This window comes from Thrips palmi, unplaced genomic scaffold (assembly GCF_012932325.1).
Source record: "Thrips palmi isolate BJ-2018 unplaced genomic scaffold, TpBJ-2018v1 HiC_scaffold_1, whole genome shotgun sequence".
Taxonomy (NCBI): Eukaryota; Metazoa; Arthropoda; class Insecta; order Thysanoptera; family Thripidae; genus Thrips; species Thrips palmi.
Genome location: NW_023144620.1, coordinates 506,668 through 525,039, shown reverse-complemented (window position 1 = coordinate 525,039; position 18,372 = coordinate 506,668). Strand labels below are relative to the sequence as shown.

At 49.0% G+C, this 18,372-nt stretch overlaps 2 protein-coding genes across 2 annotated transcripts; both read left to right on the top strand.

The window, feature by feature from the left end:
• Window positions 1–1,587: 1,587 nt before the first annotated feature.
• On the top strand, window positions 1,588–4,456 carry LOC117642836. The gene is made up of 5 exons (XM_034381421.1): window positions 1,588–1,601; window positions 1,683–1,779; window positions 1,861–2,121; window positions 2,228–4,199; window positions 4,278–4,456. The coding sequence occupies exons 1-5, from the start codon at window positions 1,588–1,590 to the stop codon at window positions 4,454–4,456; spliced, it is 2,523 nt and encodes an 840-aa protein (XP_034237312.1).
• A 3,826-nt stretch (window positions 4,457–8,282) lies between these two features.
• On the top strand, window positions 8,283–18,256 carry LOC117638941 (mucin-5AC-like). Its single transcript, XM_034374177.1, has 6 exons — window positions 8,283–8,378; window positions 8,920–9,034; window positions 9,499–9,715; window positions 13,098–13,773; window positions 14,888–14,951; window positions 16,502–18,256. Exons 1-6 carry the CDS (start codon window positions 8,348–8,350, stop codon window positions 18,162–18,164), a joined length of 2,766 nt encoding a protein of 921 aa, XP_034230068.1. The 5' UTR covers window positions 8,283–8,347; the 3' UTR covers window positions 18,165–18,256.
• Window positions 18,257–18,372: the final 116 nt, after the last annotated feature.

Below are 18,372 nucleotides of genomic sequence, written 5' to 3'. Positions count from 1 at the left end.
GCGCGGATTTGAGGAACAGGCAGCGAGACATCGCGAAGCCTGTTACGACAAGACGCGGTCTGGCGTAAACCTACCTTGTATTAAAAATGCATCCATGGGATGTACGTACGTGAGTCCACGTTCCTGCCTTTAGGGTAGTACAGAAAGAGTGTCACAACTAGAAGAAATGAAAATGAAACATGAATTTTGAAACAGAAAAGATAGAATATTTTATTGGGTCTTCAACAGTGAGCAGGGGAAAAGGAAGAAGACTCAGCAATAAATGTTTTCAAAAGAACTTGCAACTCGTCGGGAACCCCTGCACCCCCTGTGCGTCGTCACTCCATCTCCCTCACACCCGCATGGAATGTCCCGCGAGTGCGAGAGAGACGGAGCGCCGATAGGCACTAGCGGGTGCAGCCGGCCCCGGCTGCTGCTGCGCGTCGTCGCGCGCTTCTCGGCCGAGGCCGCCAGGTGCCAAGGCCGCGAGGGTGGCGGGGTGGCGATGGTGCTGAACTCAGAAAATCGTTCCGAGAATTGTGGTTGCGCCCCTGCGTCGCACAATGGGCGATTCCATGCCAAACCAACGAACGCTTGGAATTTCATCTCTCCGATTTGGATGAAACTTTTTTTGGGGGTAGGGGTCATCATAAAAAGACCCCCTGCCAAAGGGTTTTGCGATATCTCACCCCGTTTGGCTGTGGCAGGATATCAAAGTTTTAGCTTTAGTCAAAATCATGATGTTTTCTTAAATTTCCTCTTTTCTGGCTGATTTTTTTTGGATTTTTTTCCATAGTGTTTTTTTACGTAAAAAGAGCTGGGGAACACGATGAAAATGGTTTCGAGACGATTGGGTAAAGTTTTGATGCCAAAATTTTCATTTTTCGTCATTTTTTTTTCGAAAAATCGCCATTCCCAAAATAGCTCATCTTCGATTTCGACCTAACTTTTACCAAATGATCCCCTAACATAGTGGAACAAAACCCTAAAAGGGTTTGGTCGGCCCGCCCATAGGATCTGAGAAATCGCAAAAACAAATTTTGAAAAATCACCAAAATCGTGATTTGAGGTGGTGTTGGTGGTGTTGGTTCTTGCCTGCGCTGCGCAGCCGTCTGTCCTGGTCAACATCGACTTCCCCGCTCGGCGTGCGAAGGCAAACCACCTGGCCAGGAGCGCCTCGGAAGCTCGGATAGGCAACCCGCAGGCAAAGTGCGATGTGCGTGCGTTGGCCCGCTTGCCTACCTTCCGGGCACCCGAGTACCGCCTACATCCATCCTACCCCGCTCGCCTTAAAGGATTATGAAGGCCTGTGCTAACCCCAGTTAATATACAAGTGGGCAGTTTTGTGTTGATCTTCCTGTCTCCCATCTCTCTCCTAGGCAGCCCGGTCCGTACCTTCCTTTTCCCCTGTCCTTTTCCTTAGAGATGTAGGATTTTTCATATATTGATGAGAAATTTGCTGAGACAATGAATATCTGAATACGAATCTAAATAAGCCACCTGGGTCGAATGCGCGTCGCGAGGAGATTTGTTTGTTGTTTGTATTTAGAGGCTACCAGCTCACGGCCAAGGTGGCTGGTTATTATATCGTACATCCGAATCGCTGTGATGTCTGAGAAGGGGTAAATTTCATGAATGATACTGAAAGCTTTTATTTAAAATCTGGTCTTATTAGTTTTAATGAGTTTTTCTGTCTTTCTCAGATCCTCCAGTCAATGTTCTCTCGTAGCCCTGGGTCAGTGCGATGGCCCTTCAAAGTCAAAGGGAGACTTTACAGACGAGGAATGGCTATGCTTGAAAGTAAGAAGTGGCATAGGAAAGATAAGGAAAATATGTGAAGGACATACATCTGTGTTTTTAAATTTTTACTGCTTGAGGCAGAAGCACTGCATTGATCCTTACCAAAAACATGAACAAAAAGTGGCTGGTGTAAGAGTTATCACAGTGGATGAGTACCTGTCAAGCAAGGCAGCTGGGGAAGAAGTGCCTTTCAAGCGGTCTCTTATCCCTGGCCAAAAATTATGCATGCGCTGTACTGCCATCATTGTGCCCATTTTAGCTTCTTATGCTCCAGCTACTGCAACACCAAGCTCAGACAGCAGTTCTCAAAATGAATCACGAGACCTGTTTAGTGAAGATGGGGTTGAATGTGATTTTTATTGTGTTATTAATTTAGTTATTTTCATATTTATTTATTTATTTATTTATTTATTTATTTATTTATTTATTTATTTATTCATTTTACCAGAACGCGAACGTGCCATCAAGTGGTGATCTATTCATCGACGACAAACTTGCCTTAGAAACTTTAAATCAATCAATCAAACCCCTTAATGAAGGACCAATGGTAAAGAGAAAAATGGAAACAGAGCCAAGTTATGTTCCAAGAAAGTTGAAGAGAGTTTATGGGAAGTTAGAGACTCTGGCTGTTCAAAGTGGTACTCCAAGTTCCTTTGTGAGACGAGATGAAGAGACAGACTTTGGCTCAAAAGTTTTAGCTGCATTACAAGATAAATTTAAGAACTCCAAATCAAATGCGGACAAAATGTCAGTTCTGTCCGTTGCTTTGGCTGGTTTCAATCCAAACAAAGTTTTAGAATTGTTTCAGCCAGTTGGTGCAACTGATTGGATGATAAGGAAGACAGCTGCACTAACAAAGGAACAGGGAATGTTCCCCACTGCAATTCCAAAGAAAGCTTCGCTGTCTATCTCTGATGAAACTTTGAAACTTGTCCTAAGTCATTATGAAAGCGAAGCAAACAGCAGGCAGTTGCCAGGAAAAAAAGACTGCGTCATTATCAGAGAGGCTGGAAAGGAGAAGCAGTACGTTCAGAAAAAGTTAATACTTTGCAATTTGAAAGAACTTTTTCGGAGTTTTAAGGAAGAAAATCCGCTCAGCAACATATCATTCTCCAAATTTGCTAGCTTAAGGCCTGCACATTGTGTGCTTGCACGTTCTGCAGGCACACACTCAGTGTGTGTATGTAAGCATCATGAGAATGTCAAGCTTCTAATGGAGGGTGCTAATTTCAAGTCTTTCGATGAAAGTTTGGTTTCATACAAGGACTTTATCTCAACTGCGTTGTGTCCCACTCCATCAGCAACATGTTTTCTAGAAAGGTGTAAAGACTGCCCCGGCTTCGAACAACTTGAAGACCATCTGCATGATATTTTGTCTGAAAACTTCATCGAAAATGTGACCTACAAGCAGTGGACTGAAGTGGACCGGAGCACACTTGAGACCCACTGTCAGGAAACGGGTCCCTTCTTGGAAGCCTTCATAGCCAAGCTAGAAAAACTTGCACCACACCACTTCATAAACAAGCAGCAGTCCCAGTACCTTAAGGATCTAAAAGAAAATCTTGGACCTGATGAAGCCATAACTATATGTGATTTTAGTGAGAACTATTCATTCATAATTCAAGACTCAGTTCAAGGTCATTACTTTAACAATGATCAAGCCACCATACATCCATTTGTAACATATTACAAAAAAGAAGGGGAATTGAAAGTTCTGAGCTTTGTTATTATCTCAGATCATATGAAGCATGGAACCACTGCTTTCTACGCATTTCAGAAGAAACATGTAGAGTTCTTGAGGACACACATACCTAATTTGAAGAAAATGCATTACTTCTCTGATGGAGCGGCCTCTCAATACAAGAATGTGTTCAACATGATTAATTTATCTTACCATGAGCAAGATTTTTTTGGCATCAAGGCAGAATGGCATTTTTTTGCCACCTCCCATGGTAAAGGGCCTTCGGATGGAGTTGGTGGAGCCATAAAGAGGTGCGCTGCTAGAGCCAGTATCCAAGGCACTCTCATATCAACGCCTTTGGAAATGTACAAATGGGCTAAGGATGCGATGCCCACAATGAATGTTTGTTACGTTAGCACTCAGGAAGTTATTGAAGCCCAAGCCTTTCTAGCTCCCCGCTTCAATCGTGCACTCCAAATCAACCAAATTAGAAGCCACCATAGATTCTTGCCTGTCTCTGTTGGTGAATTGGTGGCAAGCAGATTTTCTTCATCCGATGAGTCAGTTTTCGCCCCAGCAGAGCTTATCAGAAAAATACCCTCTTTTGAGTCTGTAGATGTTGGAGATTACATTGCCGTGCACTCCAAAGGCAGAACATGGTGTGTTGCTCAGGTAACCAATACCGACGTAGACACCCAATCAATCATGGCTGTTCCCCTTGAAGAGATCAAGAAACCAGGTTTGAACAAAAATATTATAATTAAAATTTATTATTTTACCACTGTGGATTTTCCAACTGTTAAAATCTTGTTTTCAGGTTCCATCTATTACTATCTTTCAGACAATATTGAAGAGCCTGTGCAGCTGGAAAATGTACTGGCTAAAGTTGATATTGTTAAAGTAGCAAATAAACCATATTTTATGCTATCTATCACAGACAAGATGAGAGTAAGATGGCAACTTTTAGTGATCAACTCTAAAAAATTGAAAAAATGAGTTGTTATATTTTCATTTGCGTACATAATTAAAATTGAGTAAATAATGGGTATTTACCGTTATCTAATTCAACTCTCCCCCCTTTTCTTCCGCCTCTACAACATGAATTGTTCACCACTTTAACAGAAGAAACATAGACTTGTTCACACGATTGATTGTTGTCTAGCCTTTAAGTGAAGTTCAGTTATCTCATGTGTGGTCTAGCCCTTGTGGTAATGGTAATGGAAGGTAGGCAACCCAACGCACACACATGCGCACTCTGGCCTGCGGGTTGCCTATCCGAGCTTCGCAGGGGCTCCTGGCGGGTGGTTTGCCTTCGCACGCCGAGCGGGGAAGTCGATGTTGACCAGAACAGACGGCTGCGCAGCGCAGGCAAGAACCAACACCACCAACACCACCTCAAATACACGATTTTGGTGATTTTTCAAAATTTGTTTTTGCGATTTCTCAGATCCTATGGGCGGGTCGACCAAACCCTTTTAGGGTTTTGTTCCACTATGTTAGGGGATCATTTGGTAAAAGTTAGGTCGAAATCGAAGATGAGCTATTTTGGGAATGGCGATTTTTCGAAAAAAATGACGAAAAATGAAAATTTTGGCATCAAAACTTCACCCAATCGTCTCGAAACCATTTTCATCGTGTTCCCCAGCTCTTTTTGCGTAAAGAAACACTATGGAAAAAAATCCAAAAAAAATCAGCCAGAAAAGAGGAAATTTAAGAAAACATCATGATTTTGACTAAAGCTAAAACTTTGATATCCTGCCACAGCCAAACGGGGTGAGATATCGCAAAACCCTTTGGCAGGGGGTCTTTTTATGATGACCCCTACCCCCAAAAAAAGTTTCATCCAAATCGGAGAGATGAAATTCCAAGCGTTCGTTGGTTTGGCATGGAATCGCCCCAATGCGGAAACGACTTCAGTTATCCGGTCCGGTGTACAGCAAATTGGTAATCCGTTATCCGGATTAATAGAAATTTTGAAGTAATCCGGGGTAATCTGGCGTAATCCAATGGTTATCCTGGAAATTTTTCGATGTAGTCCGGAGGTAAGCCGCGGGTTATCCGGGGTTATCCCTATCCGATGTACACAAAGTTTCTCAGTCGTTTCCCCTTCGGCGTCGCACCATGACCGATCTCCCTAGCGGAGATGGAGCCGGCACGGGGAAGTCCGACACGCTGTCTTCTGCTCTTCAGGGACCTTGTGACGGCCCTGCGACGACAATCGACCCTTCCACCGCTTTGAGTGCCCGGCCCGGAGCCGCCCTAGGCAGCGTGCTTGTGTGACTCAAAGGCTGAACATCCTGGCAGAGGACAAGAGCACGCCTCAACGGTGGTGGCGTCGCGCCTGGAGGACACGCTGGCTGCGGCGCGGCCTAGGCGACGTGCTAGCGTGATTCAAGGGCCCAACAACCTGGAGGACGCCAAGCACGCCTCAACGACACGTGGCCCAGGCGGCGTCATGCGCGACTGAAGGGCTCTGCATGCCGGCGGCCAAGCACGCCGTCGCCCTGGTGGCGAGGCTGCGTGACGCACGAATGACAGGGGCACTTGTAGGACACGATGGCTGCGGCGCGGCCTAGGCGGCGTGCTAGTGCCAAGTGCCACTCAAAGGCCTCACAACCTGGAGGCCGCCAAGCACGCCTCAACCGTACGCTACCTGCGGCGCGGCCTATTCGGCGTGCTTGAACGACTCAAGGGCCTCACAACCTGGAGTACGCCAAGCTCACCGCAACCGTGACTGCGCGGTCTGCCTGGGACTGGTTGCGCTCTTTTTCATAGTGACGGAACCTTTCGGCCAAGAGTAAGGAGCCTAGATGGCTCTCTAGCTTAGAGGCAGCCAGTCACCTGGTTTTAAGCCTTGGAAATTTTTCATAGTGTCCACAGTGACATTACGGCAGCATATTTATGCCCCCACGTTTTTAAAATAATTTTTAGAAATTATTTATAATTATTTGATAATTTTTAAAAATTATTTAGGGCAACTTACACGGAAAGTAGTGAGCTCAGCTCATTTATTTTGCATTTTTCATTCTTATTATTTAGTTTTAAATGGAGGAACCAAAAATTAAATAAATTGTCAAATAATCCGTTTTAAATGGGGAATAGATTTATTGGTGGATAGTTTGTCTTGGGGGGAAGTTGGATTGGTGGACAGTTGGGGATACCCCGTTCTGGTGTGTTCCCCAAAAAATCGACGGTTGTTGAGCTATAAGTTGTCCGATTTCAATGACATTTAGCTCGTTGGAAAGGTAATTCAATTCCCTATCATTTGAGACTTCAAGATTTATTATGTCTCATCCGGTCCGTGAGAAGTTGAGAAAACACTCCAACTTTAAGCTGCATATTCACTTGGGACCCTCTACACTGTCTAAAAAAGTGATTCCCGATCAAATGCGGCTTAGTTTTGATCTTGGAACGGAGAGGCCCGTTACTTTAAACCACCTTGTAGTACAAGGAGGTGCCAGTGTCAAGTTATGCCACTCAACTTCCGTCAAATTCAATGAAATTTGGTGTCTCAAGTTACCCCGCACAGTTACCATTTTCAATAAAAGTAAGTATTACCCGATGAATGATGGGTTTCCCTCAAAACCAATGCTGCATTTAGAATGTTGAAATAATAGGGTTGAAAGATACCATGATCATTTGGGTCTCAGCAAGACGTGTTTCGAGTACCAAGGGAGACTTGTAACACTTCTTTAAAATAGTTCAATTTACTAAAATTGAAAAATCGTTATAGAACTGACCAGCTTGGTCCTAACCCGCCATTCAAACGCTTAATCGTCTTTCCAAACAAGTATGGAAAAAAGTGCTAGGGCAGTATTGACCTCCGAATGTGCCGAGCTAGGTGGCAGCTCCAAAAAGGTCGAAAAACAGAAGTGTCTCAAGTTACCCTTGCTGTCTCAAGTTACCCCGGTTTACGGTATGTTGTGAATTTACGACGGAATATTTTCCGAAGGGATTTTGGGAATGTCCAAAAGTGCACTGTAAATGTTTCTTTCCTACAGGGACTTTTGTAAATCAACGTAGGTTCGTCCTTAATTTACGAAGGGTCTTTCGTAAATTTACGAAGAAAAAACGTAAATTTACAGAATCTGTTGTAAATTTACGAAGGGCTTCGAAAATTTACGACGGGCTTCGTTAATCTACGACGGGTCTTCGTAAATCTACGGCGGGCCTTCGTAAATAAACGAAGGAAGTGTTGGCAATTTTTTTGCCGAAGGATCCGTCGTTAATTCCAGACGTATAATTACGAAGAATCTCTGTATATTAACGAAGGTTCTTTGTTTATAAACGAAGGTTCCCTGTAAATTTACGAAGGATCTTTGTAGATTTACGAAGGTGCTTCGTAAATTTCCATTGTGATTGGAAAATCGGCAGAGACCTTTCAAAAAATTAACGAAGGTTTTTGTAAATATATGAAGAGCTTCGTAAATTAACGAAGCAACCGTTGGCAATTTTTTGCCGAAGGACCCGTCGTTTATTCCGGATATTAATTTTTACAGTGTATGAAAGTAAGCACACAAGTCAGTTTTTGGCCATTTTCAGTGTATTGCCCCCTTAAAAGTAGCACAAAGAACGGACGTTTCACTAGCCAAAACGAAAAAGTTCGCAACAATTTGTTTTAGAGTGCAGATGAGAAGACACCTGTTCGGGCCCAATGGATCGCATGGCCTCTTTTCCTGTCCGTGGTAGGGCCGTGAACTGCGCTTGCTGTGCGCTCGGCGTCAGCTGAATGCTATTGCCCCGGCTTACTGTTATCCGATTATTGACGTATTGACTATGAATGAAGTCGATTAACGAGATAATGGATTGTTTCCCTCCGCAGTGACCTTTGAAGAACGCAGTCCACTTTAGGTGACGAGACGAAGTGAGCCACACGACGAGCAACGCATGGGCCAACGGCGTGCAGCCATGCATTTCGGTAAACTTACGACAGTATGGTAGTTCGTCTTTACTTTCGAAGTGTGCACTATGATCTGCGGTAGAATCGAAAATGTTCCAACTCATAATAGCAGAAGCCAGAGCTGAAATAGTTTCGAACGAACGGACGAACTGAAATTGTGGCTGGATGTGCAGGGAGTTGGACCATGCTTTGTAGGCCCTATTGTTAAAGCCGTGAATTCGCATCAAAATTCAGAAATTTCAAAGTGGATAAGATAAAGATATGCAGCGTTATGCGATCACACTAAAAGAATATTTTGTTTACGTTTTGAGTGTTTTTTTTTCGGTCTGTCCGTAACAATTTTATTTTGGCAATTACCGTGGGACAGGCTGTGCGCTCATCCAGACATCTTGTAGTGCGGCGAAGGCTTAACTCAAAACCTGCCCGTAGGGCAAAAAAATCCAAACGGTATGGCCTTTCCCCTGTGACATCAAAACGTACCACTTCGATGCAACGTACAATTGATATTTTGTTTCAGAAAATTGGTGAATAAAGTCCTATCTTTCCTCTTGTCTTTCAGTCGTCGTCCCTATTCTTATCGTTGTGGTGGCCGTCGCAACAGCGTTGCCGACTAGCTTGACAGCAGATCCCGCCATCTGCGATTTGTTTTACAGTTATAGTCTAGAAAACGGCAGGTCAGTACATAAAGAAGAGTTGCGACGCATCTCATTCACACTCCACTAGTCAAATTAGGGGAGGGAGTGAAGAAAACCGATTTTCGGTTTTTGTCCTTTCTGACTCTATGGGCCATGGCACGACCAAACCTGACCATGTTTCGACCCACAGCACCGTTTAATAACCAGTCGGAATAACTTAAGATTCGCACGGTTCATACAAATCGCGTGGGAATCATGGATGGAATCTCCTAGGAATCCTGAAACGGAGGAAACGTGAACACCAAAATTCTGAGAAGTGGACCCCTCGGTGAAAAAAAGTTCGTGTTGTGCTGGCCAAAGATCTTAAAATCGGAACAGCTTCTTCAACAAACGAAAACTGCCGTAACACGCCATGATCCCCCATGATCACTGTGACAGCTCGAGGTACGCGCGTCTGCACATTTCTAGTCAAGTACTCTAACAATTACATTGATGTGTTCCAGATGCAAAGGAGACGAGAAACTACCAGTGCCATGCGAGGGATGGTGTCACATGTACATTCAGTGTACAAACGGAGTGCCGGCGTCGAAAGGGACAAAATGCGGCGGCTTGTTCCACGTGGAAGTTTTTGACTACGAAACCAGAGAATGCAAATTCAAGGAATTTCTTATTTCGAAATACTGTGACTGGTGGAAAACCATAACCACAACTTCAACTCAGGTACAACGCTCGGTCAGGTCCTGTACATCGGAGGGTTTGGCGAGGTTCGATAAGGGAGGGTTGGGAGTTCGTACCTGGGGACCTGCACGATAAAAACGTTTCCTTGGAATCCAAGAGTAGCGAGCAAACCCAAGGGAGTCCCTTGGAATAAGCTCAAATTACAACGGGTCCCCTTGAAAATTGGTCAGCTCGAGTGAAATGATTCCAAAGATCCCTTCAAATTCTTTGATTTTCCAAGGAAATCGCTTGAAATGTTGCCGCTACACTTCGTGACTTTGACCTTGCATAAATTGTAATACGGGAGTTTGGGATTGTTTGCGTGATAAAATCTTGATTTCGTTCAGTTGTCAAAGCAAGAAAAACAATGGAAGCTATTTATACCGTGGAAGCTAATCGTGAAAACGAGCAGTGCCGAAACTCTTAACCTCACTTTCATGTTCGCATTTTTTTTTCGCAACTTTTCCGCATTACGTTTTGATCATCGCAAAATGTGGAAAAACGCTCCACTCTATTAGGGCTTCTTGAGTAAATGTGAGTGTGGTGAACGATTACTCAATTTTAAGGATCTTAATAATTTGCAATCGATACGGTCGTCACATGTGCAATTAAGAGGACTTTTAAAGAAGGTGAAACTGCGCTACAATTGGCCTAAACTCAAATTTGAAAGTCACGTGAGTTTCCGTTTGGGTTTCCCCAGTAACCGATCATCCACCACGCACTTGCTTCATCGTTTAGTTTCACATTGGGCGAACTTAACGCACCCTCCCAGGCGAAAATGTGTCTGTTCGTGAACATGGTACAGGCTGTTTCTACAGTAAAACTCCCCTCTAAGCTGATTCCATCCAAGCTTTTTTTTAATTTTCGCTGTGTAGCCAGTCCCTTCGCAGCTCGGTGCGAGGTCGCCGTTTGACAAGGGGATGACAGTTGAGGGCCATAAACCGGCAGTGACCGCTCCACTAGCCCGACTTGTCTAGGTCCAAATCAGCCCAAACTCGCGATTCAATTTTTTTTGCGTGTAGTATTACATGAGATACCGTGCTGTGCGAAATCTCAGGCCGATCGGACAAGTAGTTCCCGAGATATGATTTTTTAAAGTTTCGCCAAAACTTGCTGCAACCGACTGCACCTGCGTTTATTGCCCTCCCGGCGCACCGGGTCGACCCTCGCCGTCCCTTGCACCATGTGGTCAACGAATCGGGCTGTTCTCTCGAAGCTTAATCTGTCCCCCGATTTGTCAGCTTGGATGGGAGTTTTACTGTACAGTGATCTTGCCACGGCCAGTAGCCTGTTCTTGTCAAGTAAATTCGAACACACTGTCTGTTGCTGTACACTGCAAAAAATCAGTGTCTGATACGGATCATGCTACGGCGTTCCGTGTACCCCCTGAAATGGTGATACGGACATCTGCCGTACTACTCCTCCCATAAGTGCCTGTGCTTTGTAAAGCGTACTACGGAAATTTAATGGAAAATGTACCGCTAATTTTACACCGGAGGTTGCCGTTTCGGTTTTCCGTTTGTGAAATAGTCCAAAATGCTCTACGGACAGTGAGGAACAGACACTCCGTAACTCCAATTTCTATAACGGACAACGTGTAACGGCCAGTCCGTATCCCTACCGAGTGACCGTTTCATGCGTTTCGTCACAGAACTTTGCGTTACGGAGCGACCGTTCCTTACTGCCCGTAGAGCATTTTGGACTTATTCACAAACGGAAAACTGAAACGGCAACCTCCGGTGTAAAATTAGCGGTACATTTTCCGTTAAATTTCCGTAGTACGCTTTACAAAGCACAGGCTCTTATGGGAGGAGTAGTACGGCAGATGTCCGTATCACCATTTCAGGGGGTATACGGAACGCCGTAGCATGATCCGTATCAGACACTGATTTTTTGCAGTGTACAGTCTATTGCCTGTTCACTGTCTGTTTCTTACGTGTAGCCGGCCTAGATGGTTGACCGTTCGTAGTGTGTTCCCTAGGCGTTCCCCTAACCAGCTGCAACCTGTTCACTGCCTGTTCCTTACGTGAAGAGAGAACGGACTCCGCGGCTGTGGTGGGGGTGCCGCGCCTGCCGCGCCGCTGCCCCCTCCACCGGCATGCGCGGCTGTCTTCTGCCGTCTCCCCTCCAGTCCTTCACTCCCGGACACCGTAAAATAAAATAAAAAAAATTATTTACTTTTTACCCCTCTTTCCTCCTTCCCTACCCCCTACCCCCTTCCCCCTCTCTCCCGCTCCCCCTCTCTCCCCTCTCCTCTGCTCCTCCTTTTCCATTCACTACTTTCCTTACCTCGTGGCTTGCTACGGTCCTCCTGCATCGGCCCCGACCCGGGATTGAACCCGCGCCAACCGATCACAGTGCCATCGCCTTACCACTCGGCCACCCTTGCACATGCTGCGTGGAACCGTGAAACACACTCATAGACGGAGCAGTCAGGCAACAACCTGCCTCCTTCCGACGCCCGCCCCACTCTGTCCGCCTCCCCCCTCCACTGTGACTGTAGCGTTGTCTGTTCCTTCCATGTTTATGAACAGTCACTGAACTGGTGAAAGACGTTTCGCGTCTGTTCGGACGCAGGCAGAGCTCCGTGTTCGTAACGTGTTTGTAAACGCACATTGCACCGGCTACAGGTCGTTCCGTGCCCGTTCGGGCTCAGGCAGAGTTTCCCCGTTCTTTACGTGTTTGTAACCACACAGGCAACCGGCTACAGGACGTTCCTTACCCGTTCGGGCTCAGGCAGAGTTTCCCCGTTCTTTACGAGTTTGTAATCACACATCTAACCGACTAAAGGACGTTCCGTGTACGTTCGCGCGCGGGTAGAGCTAAGTGTTTCCTGCACGTTTGAGAAACAGACGGTAAACCGGCCATAAGAGGAATCGTCTCCGTTTCCGAACAGGTTGAGCTGACTGTTTCTTAGCTGTTAAAAGAACTAGTGCGAAGCAGACAACACACTGCTCTTTTGCTGTTTGCTGTCTGTTATCGGGAAGCTGTTTCGTGGATGTAATGAAAACAGACTATAAACGCTCCTTTATTGTTGTCCGCGTTCTTACGCTGTTTCGTCTCTGTAACGCGTTTCTTACCTGTTCACCGAACTGACAGAGAACACGCTCTTACCGTTTCCATTTTCGCCTGGGCTCGTATACTCAAGGGGCCCTCTCTAAGCCCGGCGGGCAGTAGGTGAATGCCATTCTTATGGTCTAACCGAGGGAAGTATGTACTGACTACATTGTGATAGGTCACTGGTCAATCATGAGTGCGTTCACTCGATAAAAAGTTAATCGGCGGGCCGAGCGTGCAGCCCGCTGCTCGCAACGCAGTGTATTTAACCGTCCAAAATGCATTGAAGGCACAAAAGTGCTCCTTTAAAAATTGCATTCTCTTACAGAAACCAACGACGGAGAGCTCTACGACAGCTGAATCGTCTACAACGGCCAAAGCGTCTACCACAGCGGAACACACCTCTACAGCGCAATCCTCCACTGCGGCGGAAAGCTCCGCGACGGCCAAACCCTCTACCACGGTGGAATCATTAACCACGGCGGTACCGACCACCACGGACAGACCTTCCACGGTAGAACCATCAACCACGGCAGTTCCAACCACCACGGATAGCCCCTCAACGAGAGCCGAACCCCCTTCCACGGTAGAACCATCAACCACGGCAGTTCCAACCACCACGGATAGCCCCTCAACGAGAGCCGAACCCCCTACCACGGTAGAACCATCAACCACGGCGGTACCCACCACCACGGACAGGCCTTTGACGAGAGCTGAACCCTCTACCACGGTAGAACCACCAACCACGGCGTTGCCCACCGCCACAGACAGACCTTCAACGACGGCTAGATCCTCCACGACGGCCGAACCCCTTACCACGTTAGAGCCATCATCAACGGCCGTACCCACTTCCACGGACAGTCCTACAACGGCAGCCAGTTCCTTCAAGACGGCTGAACCCCCTACGACGGTAGAACCATCAACCACGGCAGTTCCAACCACCACGGATAGCCCCTCAACGAGAGCCGAACCCCCTTCCACGGTAGAACCATCAACCACGGCAGTTCCAACCACCACGGATAGCCCCTCAACGAGAGCCGAACCCCCTACCACGGTAGAACCATCAACCACGGCGGTACCCACCACCACGGACAGGCCTTTGACGAGAGCTGAACCCTCTACCACGGTAGAACCACCAACCACGGCGTTGCCCACCGCCACAGACAGACCTTCAACGACGGCTAGATCCTCCACGACGGCCGAACCCCTTACCACGTTAGAGCCATCATCAACGGCCGTACCCACTTCCACGGACAGTCCTACAACGGCAGCCAGTTCCTTCAAGACGGCTGAACCCCCTACGACGGTAGAACCATCAACCACGGCAGTTCCAACCACCACGGATAGCCCCTCAACGAGAGCCGAACCCCCTTCCACGGTAGAACCATCAACCACGGCAGTTCCAACCACCACGGATAGCCCCTCAACGAGAGCCGAACCCCCTACCACGGTAGAACCATCAACCACGGCGGTACCCACCACCACGGACAGGCCTTTGACGAGAGCTGAACCCTCTACCACGGTAGAACCACCAACCACGGCGTTGCCCACCGCCACAGACAGACCTTCAACGACGGCTAGATCCTCCACGACGGCCGAACCCCTTACCACGTTAGAGCCATCATCAACGGCCGTACCCACTTCCACGGACAGTCCTACAACGGCAGCCAGTTCCTTCAAGACGGCTGAACCCCCTACGACGGTAGAACCATCAACCACGGCAGTTCCAACCACCACGGATAGCCCCTCAACGAGAGCCGAACCCCCTTCCACGGTAGAACCATCAACCACGGCAGTTCCAACCACCACGGATAGCCCTCAACGAGAGCCGAACCCCTACCACGGTAGAACCATCAACCACGGCGGTACCCACCACCACGGACAGGCCTTTGACGAGAGCTGAACCCTCTACCACGGTAGAACCACCAACCACGGCGTTGCCCACCGCCACAGACAGACCTTCAACGACGGCTAGATCCTCCACGACGGCCGAACCCCTTACCACGTTAGAGCCATCATCAACGGCCGTACCCACTTCCACGGACAGTCCTACAACGGCAGCCAGTTCCTTCAAGACGGCTGAACCCCCTACGACGGTAGAACCATCAACCACGGCAGTTCCAACCACCACGGATAGCCCCTCAACGAGAGCCGAACCCCCTACCACGGTAGAACCATCAACCACGGCGTTGCCCACCGCCACAGACAGACCTTCAACGACGGCCGAACCCCTACCACGGTAGAACCATCAACCACGGCGGTACCCACACACCACGGACAGGCCTTTGACGAGAGCTGAACCCTCTACCACGGTAGAACCACCAACCACGGCGTTGCCCACCGCACAGACAGACCTTCAACGACGGCTAGATCCTCCACGACGGCCGAACCCCTTACCACGTTAGAACCATCATCACGGCCGTACCCACTTCCACGGACAGTCCTACAACGGCAGCCAGTTCCTTCAAGACGGCTGAACCCCTACGACGGTAGAACCATCAACCACGGCGGTCCACCACCACGGACAGCCTTTAACGAGAGCCGAACCCCTACCACGGTAGAACCATCAACCACGGCGTTGCCCACCGCCACAGACAGACCTTCAACGACGGCCGAACCCTCTACCACGTTAGAACCATCATCAACGGCCCTACCCACTTCCACGGACAGTCCTACAACGGCGGCCAGTTCCTTCAAGACAGCTGAACCCCCTACGACGGTAGAACCATCAACCACGGTGGTACCCACTACCACAGACGGTCCTACAACGGCAGTCATTTCATCCACGACGGCCGAACCCCTTACCACGGTAGAACCATCAACCACGGCGGTACCAACCACAACGACCAGCCCTTCAACGACAGCCGAACCCACTACCACGGTAGAACCACCAACCACGGCGGCACCCACCAGCACGGACAGATCTTCAACGATAGCTAGATCCTCCACGACGGCCGAACCCACTACCACGTTAGAACCAACATCAACGGCCGTACCCACTTCCACGGACAGTCCTACAACGGCAGTCAGTTCCTTCACGACGGCTGAACCCCCTACCACGGTAGAACCATTAACCACGGCGTTGCCCACCGCCACAGACAGACCAACGACGGCCAGATCCTCCACGACGGCCGAACCCCTTACCACGGTAGAACCATCAACCACGGCGGTACCCACCACCACGGACAGGCCTTTGACGAGAGCTGAACCCTCTACCACGGTAGAACCACCAACCACGGCGTTGCCCACCGCCACAGACAGACCTTCAACGACGGCTAGATCCTCCACGACGGCCGAACCCCTTACCACGTTAGAGCCATCATCAACGGCCGTACCCACTTCTACGGACAGTCCTATAACGGCAGCCAGTTCCTTCAAGACGGCTGAACCCCCTACGACGGTAGAACCATCAACCACGGTGGTACCCACTACCACAGACGGTCCTACAACGGCAGTCAGTTCATCCACGACGGCCGAACCCCTTACCACGGTAGAACCATCAACCACGGCGGTACCAACCACAACGACCAGCCCTTCAACGACAGCCGAACCCACTACCACGGTAGAACCACCAACCACGGCGGTACCTACCAGCACGGACAGATCTTCAACGATAGCTAGATCCTCCACGACGGCCGAACCCTCTACCACGTTAGAACCAACGGCCGTACCCACTTCCACGGACAGGACTTCAACGACTGTCAGTCCCTCCACGTCGGTGGAACCCCCTACCACGGCGGTACCCACTTCCACGGACAGACCTTCAACGACAGCCAGTTCCTCCACGACGGCCGAACCCCTTACCACGGTAGAACCATCAACCACGGCGGTACCCACCACCACGGACAGGCCTTTGACGAGAGCTGAACCCTCTTTCACAGTAGAACCATCAACCACGGCTGTTCCTACCACAACGACCAGACCGTTAACACCAACCGAACCCCCAACCACGGTAGAACAATCAACCACGGCGGTACCCACCACCACGGACAGACCTTCAACGACAGCCAGACCCCAAACGACGGCCGAACCCTCTACCACGATAGAACCATTATCTACGGCGCTACCCACTACCACGGACAGTCCTACAACGACTGTCAGTTCTTCCACGTCGGCGGAACTCCCTACCACGGTAGAACCATCAACCACGGCGGAACTCACCACCACGGACAGACCTTCAACGATAGCTAGATCCTCCACGACGGACGAACCCCCTACCACGTTAGAACCAACATCAACGGCCGTACCCACTTCCACGGACAGTCCTACAACGGCAGTCAGTTCCTTCACGACGGCTGAACCCCCTACCACGGTAGAACCATCAACCACGGCGGAACCCACTACTACCGACAGACCTTCAACAACAGCCAGATCCTCCACGACGGCCGAACCCCTTACCACGGTAGAACCATCAACCACGACCAGCCCTTCAACGACAGCCGACCCCACTGCCACGGTAGAACCATCAACTACGGCGATACCCAGCGGCACTGACGGACTTTCAACAACAGCCAGACCCGCCACGACGGCCGAACCCCTTACCACGGTAGAACCATCAACCACGGTGGTACCCACTACCACTGACAGTCCTACAACGACAGTCAGTTCCTCCACGACGGCTGAACCCCCTACCACGGTAGAACCATCAACCACGGCGGTACCCACCGCCACGGACAGACCTTCAACGACAGCTGAACCCTCTTCCAAGGGAGAACCATCAACTACGGCCGTACCTACCACCACGGACAGCCCTTCAACGACAGCCGAACCCTCTACATCTGAATCATCTGCAACGGCCAAACCGTCTACCATAGCAGAACCCACCACCACGGGGGAAACCTCCACAACAGCTCAACCCTCTCCCATTGTTGAGCTCTCCACTACTGTCGAATCATCTACCACGACTAAACCTACCACGGCGGTCGGAACTCCCTCGACGGCTATAAGCTCTGCGACAGCCGAACCCGCCACAACGCCCAAACCGCCAACCACAGCTGAACCTGCCACCACGACAAAATCCTCCGTCACGGCCAAAGCGACTTCCCCGGCTGAACCCGCGACGACGGCCAGACCTTCGACGGCGGCAGGACCCTCCACCGCAGCGGAACTCTCTACGACATCCGAACCCTTCACCACGCCCGAACCGTCTACAAGGGCGGCAAGCTCTACCACTGAACCCTCGAGTCCCCCAAGTCCGGCATCCGAGACGACTTCAGCTGCCGTTTCTCAAACAACCACCGATTCTCCTTTTGGGCCCGACTCGCAGACTTCCAGTACTCGCACAAGAGACTTAAAACCGACAGAGTTTACACTGACTAGTTCCTCCACAGCTAAATATGTTTCGTTCGCCGCTGTAATTTTGACTATTTTCATTAGTTTTAACAACATTGTTTGAAATATCTTCGCTCTTGCGTGTGGCGCTTGAAACTAGAGAAGGTGGGCGTTTCAGTTCTCTCAACGTTAACAGAACGACTTTCTAAAAACTTGTTTAAACTGATTAAGGCCCCTTCCAATGACAGTAAATTCCACCAGGTTTATTGGGGTAGTAGATTTCAGTTGAGGTGCCTGTGATGATGTTTGTTGGGACAAACATCATTTAAACA

Bases quoted from the DNA above. Each gene is read 5' to 3' on its own strand.
- LOC117642836 (XM_034381421.1), top strand. The intron at 2,122-2,227 runs GTTGAATGTGAT...TCATTTTACCAG, and splicing joins ACCTGTTTAGTGAAGATGGG to AACGCGAACGTGCCATCAAG. The intron at 4,200-4,277 runs GTTTGAACAAAA...TCTTGTTTTCAG, and splicing joins TGAAGAGATCAAGAAACCAG to GTTCCATCTATTACTATCTT.
- LOC117638941 (XM_034374177.1), top strand. From the start codon at position 8,348: ATGGGCCAACGGCGTGCAGCCATGCATTTCG. The intron at 9,035-9,498 runs GTCAGTACATAA...GATGTGTTCCAG, and splicing joins TATAGTCTAGAAAACGGCAG to ATGCAAAGGAGACGAGAAAC. The intron at 13,774-14,887 runs TTCCAACCACCA...CAACCACGGCAG, and splicing joins AGAACCATCAACCACGGCAG to TTCCAACCACCACGGATAGC.